The 10,007-nt window shown below is 37.7% G+C and overlaps 1 protein-coding gene across 1 annotated transcript; it reads left to right on the plus strand.

Moving 5' to 3' along the window:
* The first annotated feature begins 3,441 nt into the window (after nt 1-3,441).
* On the plus strand, nt 3,442-9,281 carry MAG1 (Calcineurin-like metallo-phosphoesterase superfamily protein). Its single transcript, XM_087327133.1, has 3 exons — nt 3,442-3,788; nt 4,085-4,222; nt 8,899-9,281. Exons 1-3 carry the CDS (start codon nt 3,657-3,659, stop codon nt 9,190-9,192), a joined length of 564 nt encoding a protein of 187 aa, XP_087183259.1. The 5' UTR covers nt 3,442-3,656; the 3' UTR covers nt 9,193-9,281.
* The last annotated feature ends 726 nt before the right edge of the window (nt 9,282-10,007 follow it).

A 10,007-nucleotide genomic window follows, 5' to 3' on the forward strand; every position in this document is an offset into this window, starting at 1 on the left:
GTATGAGTCCGGCTATACTAGCTCATGGTATGGCATGATGGTGAGTTGGCTTCTTGCGAATGGTCTAGACATTAATAACCTACCTCCCCTTAGGTACAACCACACGAGTGATAACACCTTAATCTCTCATGAGAACCGCAATAAAGTAATACGCCAAGAAATATGGCAAATTTACACTCAGTGTAAATGGATCACCCCACTAGAGCCACTCCCATCTAAAATGTCGTACTATAAGAAACACTTCATGCACTTCTCTGAGTTAGGTTTTATCACGCGGCCAAAATATCTAGATGTATTCTTACCACATGCACTAAGGGTTGCCATTGGACAACTTAGAATATCATCTCACCAACTTGAGATTGAAAATGGCCGTACTAGTGGAGTCCCTAGGGAGGAAAGGATATGTAGGTTATGTCACATAGAGATAGAGGATGAGTACCACTTTACATGCAAGTGTCCAACCTATGCCGAGATAAGGGCAAAATACCAAGACATACTTGGTCCGTCTCCCACCCTCCCCAAACTATAAGATACTCTAGATATAAAGAAATTAGGCAAATACATTCTCGAGCTAAAACAACACAGAGAGAATAAGTTACAAAATGTTGACAATAATGTTGCTAATGATCACGAACATGTAACAAATGATGTTTTTCAGGAACCTGAGGAGACAACGAATGCCGACACACTTGCACCACTCGGCCTTTCCATTGATGAGGCAGAAAACCAGAGAAGAACCAAACGTCCCCGGGTGCCGGGTTTCAAAGCAACTCGACGTGATGTGGAAGCAATATTGAAAATAAGGGAACGTGAGCGACACTGCCTAGAAGCCATGGCTAGGGCACTCTCTACATTGGAACCCACATCAAGACCCTTTGACCCCCCACTTCTTTTCGAGAGGCTTGGGTGGAAATAAAATTAGGCTTAGTGTATAGTCACTTTCGAGTATACTACATATTGTACACTACTAGTACTCTTTTAGTTTAAGTTCTATTTTTTACTTAATTTTATTTTAGTTATGATGACTGGATAAATACTCTATTGTTGTAAACCAATTGTCTCATGGGCCAAATTTGGCCTTAGAAGACGTTAATATATCTTTCTTTCTTTCTTTCTTTCTTTCTCTCGTCCTCGCTATCTCTCTCTCTCTCTCTCTCTCTCTCTCTCTTCTCTCTCCTCTTCTCTCTCCATCGAACCATCATGGTTGGCTCATTAATGGCAAAACTATTTGGACGTATAATGGAATCAAAGATAAGTGTATGGGCTGAAAAAAATGGTAAGTGAGCTTATGGACAAGCTGGCTTTTGGAAACACCATAGCACAATTGATCACCTTATCACCCTTCGAGTATTAATGGTGGAAAGTCGCCTTAGAGGTAAAGGTTTATATTGTTGCTTTGTAGACTTCAAGAAAGCTTTTGATATGGTACCTCGTGAGCATCTTTGGAGGCGAATGGAAGAACTTGAGGTGCCAAGTGAATATATGCTTGCAATTTCCTGAATTTATGAGAAGGTTATATGTTGTGTGCGCATGAGAGATAAACTTTCAGATTTTTTCAAAAGCACTATTGGTGTTAAGCAAGGATGCCCACTCTCACCAGCACTATTTGGTCTATGCATTGATGAATTGGAAGAAATGGTTACCAAGTTTGCAAAGGAAGAATGTGTTGAAGAAGTTGCCATTGGGAATGTTGTGATTATGTTTTTGCTATATGCAGATGATGTAGTGCTTTTTGCAAATACTTTAGGAGATGCACAAAAGCTTATGAAGGCATTGGAAAAAAATTGCATGCATACTAAATTAAGTGTCAATAGCTCTAAAACAAAGATTATGTTGGTGAAGAGTCAAAAAAGAGATAAACCATCCATTATGTACAACAATGAGCCACTTGGATGTGTGGAAAGCTTCAGGTATCTTGGCCTTGAAGTTCCTTCAAATCATAGATGGAATGAATGTGCCACACGCTGCTTAGAGGCGGGTAAGCGAGCATACTATGCATTTGAGAACACATGCAATCTTGGAGATATTAAGTGTTGGGTCCTCAAGTAATATCTTTTCGACACTTTGGTGACACTGGTTCTTCTCTATGGGGTGGAAGTATGGGGCGGTAGCATCCCTAAATCTATGTGGAAAGAGTTTGAAAATGTCCAAAAACATTTTCTTACAAAGTTTCTACAAGTTAAGAAACAAACGCCCTACACCCTCCTCCTCCTTGAGACGAGATCGCGTCCCATTGAGATCATGGCCATGGAAAGGGTTGTTGAATACATACTTAAGGTTCAAAAAAGTCCCTCACATCGACTTCCTAGAATTGCGTGGGGGGGCCTAAGGAAGAATGCACCAGATTAATGGTAGCTTGATGGTAGGTCAATTTTTATTGTAATAATTGTTCATAACTAATGAAAGGATATTTTTCCAAAAAAAATAAATGGGGTTTCTGACCAAATATTAGGATAGGGTTTTTTATAGTCTTATTGGGATAGAATATATGGGAGTGCTTCCATGAAGGGTGTATAACTCAATGGTAGAGCAATCGATTGCAACCATAATGATAGGTCATTAGATCAATCTTGCTTGCATTGTAAAGTAAGGAGATAATGTATGGATTACTTACATCAACATTAATGTCCTCAAATTATTACTTGCAAATTTCATCACACAAATGTAGATATGTCATATGTGTCAAATGTTTCTAATCTAACATGCCATAAATACTCTTGTTAGGTTTTCACGTCAATTGGAGGTTTCATAATACTCCACGAGGGTAGTGGGCCAAAGCCTTGGTCAGAGAGGAAAATAGACATAATGTTCTTCACATTCTGCACCATGCTAACACAATTGGCAAAACCGTTTCTTCTACAAGTATCCATGCATATTTACATATCTCCATCTCTAACTAACTTGAAGGGGTTCGTGATCGTCCCATCGTGATGCTTAACGCATAGGATGGGTGTACGTCCACGTTAGAGGGCATGACGATGAACTTTCGGCCTTCATATGTGTGTGAGAAGCATGCCTTACAATGGGCCAACTTCCAGCCCAAGAGATTTTCGTCGTGGGACTAAACCATGTTCTGTTTCTCTCGTGTTATCCATGTCGATAAAAGCAGTTCTGGTCACTCTATTCTTTTCCGCTTAGTGCATTGATGCATGGGCCATGGGATGAACCGTCCTAGCATATATCAACGCCGCTTATGTCTATGTTCCACTACTCTTGTGAGATATATATATATATACATAGACATACATATATATATATATATGTATGTATGTATGTATGTATACATACATACATACATATATGTATACATATATAGAGAGAGAGAGGTTGGGTTGATGTCTTTTCTCGTGGGTAGACATATGACAGTATATTTAAATTAGAAGTCCTAAGGGCAGGCAGGCAAGTCAGGCAGGCTTAAATCCTTGGAAATCTTCCATCTCTCTCTCTCTCTCTCTCTCTCTCTCTCTTCGCAGATCAGAGAGCTCGCACGATGATGATGCACCTGCGGGTGTCTCTGTTCAGTTTTTGAGACGACGCAGAGAAAAGCAGAAGAAGCAAGTCCCAAGGTAAGCAGAGAAAGAAAGAAAGAAAAAAAGAAACTCTTGAAAGAAGTAGGTGGTCCATTCCTTTCCTTCCGATCCACCACCACCACCACCATGGTGCTTGTACTAGCGCTTGGTGATCTGCACATTCCTCACAGAGCATTAGATCTGCCCGCTAAATTCAAATCCATGCTCGTCCCTGGCAAAATCCAACACATCGTCAGCCCTGGCAATCTCTGCATCAAGGTAAACAAACCTTTCTCTTTCCTAGCTGCCTTAACACAAGATAGTGTATCAAACAGGCCGATCCAGATGTGTAGCAAAATGCTTATTATTGATCAGCATTCATGGCTTTTGCATAACAGAAAGAGACTTCGTTTTTTCTAGATTCAGCGGAAGTCTTATCATCCCTATGCTTATGTTTTAATTCATATCTTTCTAATTCTTGCAAAAAGAAGATTCTCTTTGTCCTTTTTGTTTTATTTATGTTTTCACCAAATGTGTACTGTACATGTATACCTCGTTGCCCCTTTGTTTCACAGGAAATTCATGACTACTTGAGGAGCCTCTGTTCTGATGTCCATATTGCAAAAGGAGAGTACGATGAAGATTCTCGATATCCAGAGACCAAGGTTTTGACGATTGGGTCTTTCAAGCTGGGTATTTGCCATGGTCATCAGGTATGATCTATGTTTTCTGACTGTAAAAAATCACATTGACCATGGCTTTCACATTGAATATATGAATTTACCATGACAAAGCTTGATGTCTTATGCCTGTATGAAGTAACTGGAATGTTTTAATGCATCACATTCTCTGTCTTTTGCTTGGTAGTATGAAGAATGGAGGTACTTTCAGTCACAGGATAACAATCAATTGATGAAGATATTAGGCCTAAATGCTGCTTTATAAATTGGGCAACCTGAAAGGAACCTTTGAAAATGATTGCATGCGTCTTTCAGTGGCACTTTGTGACTCTGCAAACCTTTGAAAAGCATTTTTATAGAATGCACAGATGCATTCAAGGAATGCTGATAATACCACGTGCTATTTTCACAGTAGATTTATGCTGCAACATATGTTTAGAAACTGAAAATCTCTCTGGTATGCTTGGAACTATGGAAAGGATTATTTTTGCACTTTGGACGAAATGTTAATTTCGTGATAATAGATAAGGAATTATGGGGGTACGGATTTAAGTTTGTGAGTTACAATGACAGGAATCCATAGTTGCAGGAAAGAGTGTTTCCAATATGCAAAACATGATATTCTTTTCCTAGCATTTCTTGCAGCCCTTCTTTTCTGAACATTTTCTTGGAAGCAATTGAAAGCGTAATTGATGGTTTCTTTTTTCCTTCACGTTTTGTACCATGTTGGGAACTATGATTAAATCTAAATACTTACCAGTCTAAACATCTATGTGTAATTTTCCTATGCTATGCTATATAACTTTCTTGATGTAGAGGATATAGAGTGGCATTTCGGGAAATAAATGAAAAAAGGTATGCTATTCCCCCAAATGTTGGTAAATCGAGTTGCATTTAAAAATAATTCCCTTTGTCATACATCAATTATATGACAAATGCATACATCCTTTGGAAATATGAAAAACGAGTGATCACCAAGTGGATATCAAATGACATCATCAGCTCAAGAGAAGCAAACCACAACCATCGCTTCATATGTAAACTAATAATAGGTGTAGCTTGAGAAAAGTTACTTATAACTTACACAAGTTACCAAGTGTAAGCTAGTTAGCATTAAAACGTTAAAAGCGCTATATCTCATCTTCACATAAATCCCAATAGAATATCTGAGCATGATATTCAATGAAGATAAAAACATGAATAAACTCTAAAAACTTGTTGTTGGGTGTGAAAACAAGACAGAGCCCACTCTTCTTCATCATTCATGAACCGCATATCCTTAAATTATTCCTTCTCATTGTAGGAGAGGTGGAGCCATTATGGCCTCCCCAAACTCCCAAATTCCTATGAATGCATAACCCTTAATATATAGAACTTTTACACACTTATGGAATATCTCCGTCTGCATTGATATGTTCACACTCCTATGTCAAACCGTAGCTTACTAGACTCATCCTCAAACTGATGAGTAATAGGCATAATTGCATAAAACAAGTGTTTCGGACCTATGAAAAATGGCCATAAGTAAATCTGACCTTCTGATTGTGAAAGCACTACAAAGGCCAGCATATGGATCATCGTCATGGTTCAAAGTATCTTGATATGGGTACCCATCAACCCATCAGTGAATAAATGTGCATATTACCAGTTGGAGGTAGGATGGATGGCCACTTTCAGTTCAAAAAATTGCATGTGTAGTGGCTCATAGTGGAAGAAAATTAATGATCTTTGATGACTGTGTCGTACAAACTCTAGTTTATGAACAGTGATATGGGAGAAAGTATATCACGAACATGTGAAAAGAAAGAAAGAAAGAAAGATATATTAACGTCTTTTAAGAGGCCAAAATGGCCTATAAGACCAAATAAGAGATTACATCTTAAGTGTTGTCTCGTCTTGAGAGAAACTATAAACAAGATCCCTAGCCATAATATAGGGATAAAAAGAAAGACCATATTCGATCATACTTCTTGGGATAGGAAGCAGGCCAATTCAAGTTATTATCCTAGAAAGTGTGCTACTAAACGCATGCCAGCACTCTGTTACCCTTCACGACATTGCAACCTAGCTCGAAGGCCAAAAAAACACAGAAAGCTGCTAGTATTGAGTTGAGCGCATGATCTTGGAGGTTGATCTAACAATTATTAAGTGTGTTACTAATTGCTAAAGTCAAACACATGCCAGCACACTGTTACCCTTCAAGGCATTGCAATCTAACTCGTGGAAGGCACAAAAAAACACAGAAAGCTGCTAATATTGAGTTGAGCACATGATCTTGGAGGTTGATTTAAAAAATGGGAAATTGCAAATGCGTTAGGTTAATTGCCAGAGGAAACAAAGTATGTGATTGTTATGTACTAGAGTCTCATGTTCACTGCTTGTGGCTTGGCTTGCAGGCATATTTGGTGTGGCATATGGTGGGCCTGTTACAATCCTATTCTATGCTGGGTTGCACACATGCTACCTCTCTCAGCGCGAACAGTTCTTTGGCACCCATTTTGACACAGGCTTTGACACCCATTTTCTCTCTGCATAGGGATCCCCTCTTTAGGGGAACAGTTTTGGGCAATTCCACCTCATGACTTGTGGAGCATCACAAGGATACAATTTCTGCAGAATTGTTAGTATGTCATTGTCTGCAGAATCCCATGTCCTTGGAGGGTTAGCACCAGACCACATAGGAATGTGATCAGCTGGGGAAGCGCCAGCTATTTTTTCAAGGGTGGCTGAGGAAAGAACTTTCAAAGAAGACTTTTCCTCAAAGGTTGGGGCTGTTCTCGCCTTGTCTTTGGTTTTGCTTTTGCTCTTGGAGATATAGTCCATTAGATGGGTTATTTTGTATTATACCTCTCAGTGATATCCTTGAGATTCTTGTGCACATCATCTTTTAAAGGCACCAAAGGCTTATATACATGAGAAAGTCAAGCACATCCAGACTTTCGTTGGAAGAACCAAAACCCTGTGAACATTACTCCTAGATATGTGAAGGATCATGTGTATGCCACCTTCTCCTTTTCCAAGAAAGGTCATTCACCTTACATTTGGAGCTTGCACACCCACCCAATTTTAGGCTTACCTGTTCTTGAGTGAACACATTAAGTCAATATATTTTTAGCGCAGTGCAAAAGAATTGCCTACTCATGAAAGGTCATATGTATCAAACCTACATGAGTAGTTTTATTTTGTTCTAAATGTAGTTCCATATATTTTTAGAGCACTGCAAAAGAGTTATCTACTGATGAAAGGTCATATGTAAAAAACCTACATGAACAGAAAAATACTTCTTCAGGAAGGTTGGTCATCTTCCACCCTGGTTTTTGTATTTCTTTTTCTTCAAGTTTCATGGCTATAAAATTCTAGATACTTGTAGTTTTACCTCATGTTAGGACTTGGGTTTGCCTTGTCCTCTAAATATGAAGTTTTGAAATTAAGTCAATATTAGAATAATTAAGCTTACAAAGCTGTTTCTGTTGAGTGTTATGTCTCAAAATTAAGCAAGCTTATAATTTTAAGCATACCAAGTTGTTAGGGACACTTACAATTCCCATCCGGAAAAGCTTAGTTCGATACACACAAAAATTGAGCACATCAGAAAATGGAAATAGCAGAATCACAAGAGTTGGAAAAGGATATTGCACAGATAAAGAGGATCATGAGGCCATCTTTCTATGTCCTATATAGGACAAAAGTTTTCTCAAGCCATATTAGAATATCATGGTAGGCTGACTCGGCCATTACCACCATACAGCTCAGAAACAAACAAAATAATGAAAGGGTAGCGCCAAAAAAATGTATTCAGCCTAAAGGAACAGTGAAATGCTAATCCTAATCTTTCATTACATATTTCTGGAGAAGCCAAGAGAAATGATCACTGATATGGGTTTGTGTTCCATAGCATGTATAATCTTTCTTTACATCAAAAGGTGTATAATCTAGGTTTGTGTGGTACTCCAAGTAAGATATTTTCTCTGAATGTGGCATTTAATGTGTAATTTTTGCCAATGCCCTTGTTTGCATGTTGAGCAATAGGATTGTGTCATGTGTGTAAACCATGGTCATTTAGACCATGACTCCATTACCTTTGTCATCGATCGATAGAGGCCATTATCACCTAGTATTGTAGGTGCTTCTCTTACTTTGGAGATCTCTCCATCTTGGACTGACCCATGTTGGAGATCCTTTGTAGGCAGAAGTTTCAATCTATCTAAGGTCAGAATCTTAAGTGCTTAGCTAACTAAATTCTTTCATGCCTTATATTTAGTTATATTTATTTTGGTTTGTTTTCAAAGACACGACAGTAGTTTACGATAGAATCTCTTGTTCGGTCTGATAGTATTTTTGCCTCTAAAAAGAACTTAATATATCTTTCTTTTTTCTACCACATGGTATGAACTGTATATCCCAGAACGTACAGTGGTGCATCATTTCCCATCTATCAGGGCATACAATCATCTTCTCTTGCATTTTAGATGGTTCAACACCTTGCACATTCCTTATTTTCTTAATCATGCAAATCTTTAAAACTTCTAAACAAGCCCTTTCTTCTCTTTCGACAGAAACACAATATCTTCAAGTTTCTATAAAGCTAGCTCCAATTCTATTCTTTGATTAGTTTTGTTAAAATTCTTTGCTGGTAACCTGTATATGTTTGCTATTAATGTGATGTGTACTTGAGAAATTCTGATATTATTGCTGTTATTGTGATGAAGGTTATTCCATGGGGAGATCTTGATTCTCTAGCCATGCTTCAGCGCCAGTTAGACGTGGATATACTTATCACAGGCCATACTCATCAATTTAAAGCTTACAAACATGAAGGAGGTGTGATTATCAACCCTGGATCAGCAACAGGGGCGTTCAGTAGTTTAACACATGAAGTGAACCCTAGTTTTGTCCTAATGGATATTGATGGATTGCGTGTTGTTGTTTATGTGTATGAACTTATTGAAGGTGTGGTAAAGGTTGACAAAATTGATTTCAAAAAGGCTCAACCAGCTGCTTGACCTATTATTAACTAAAACCTTGAGTAGTTTCTATTGGATTTTGTATCATGTAGTACTTTCACAGTTAATAAATGTTCTGATTTGCCTTATTTGTAGCATTATATTGAATTTTTCTGTGATTGTATGTTTCAAGATACACTTCTAGGAAGCTGCAAAGGATGTGATAACTTGCCGTCTATACTATGGAGTGGAGATTTTAAGTACCTGAAATGTGATAAATGTTGTCTTCAGATACAACCTAATAACTTAAAAGGATGGAAGCCCAAATTTAGGAAAGAGAACATGTGGTTTTTTTATATAGATCACCTTCAGGACAAATTTGATCTGCACTTCTAATTCTAAGGTATTAAGAACTTTTTCCATGTTCTAAATTTAATTTGATTCCAAAACTAAATCAGAATTGTGTATCCCTAGCGTTTTTGGCTACTAAGAACTTTTTCCATGTTCTACCATGTAATTCATCTATCTGAAATACTGAAAACATGACCAAAGAGATGGTTCTAATGCCTCTAAATGAAATTAAGTTTTTCATAGTTAGAACTTAAAATAGTGGAACACCAAATTGAGGAAAGTGAGCATATGGTATTTTATCCAAACCACCTTGTGGCAGAAATCAAAATTGTGCATTTCTTGGTTTTAGCATTTTTGGCTCTTAAGAACTTTTTTCACGTTCTACCATGTAATTCATCTACCTGAAATACTGAAAACATAACCAAAGAGAGTTTTTTTATAGTTCTATATGAAAATAAAATTTTCACGGTTAAGAGTCATCACTTTTTGGTTGATGGGTTGTTTTTACCATGAAAAATTAAAAT

This window comes from Azolla caroliniana, unplaced genomic scaffold (genome assembly GCF_043228905.1).
Source record: "Azolla caroliniana isolate FFs.n. ecotype wild unplaced genomic scaffold, voAzoCaro1.0.p SCAF_11, whole genome shotgun sequence".
Classification (NCBI taxonomy): domain Eukaryota; kingdom Viridiplantae; phylum Streptophyta; class Polypodiopsida; order Salviniales; family Salviniaceae; genus Azolla; species Azolla caroliniana.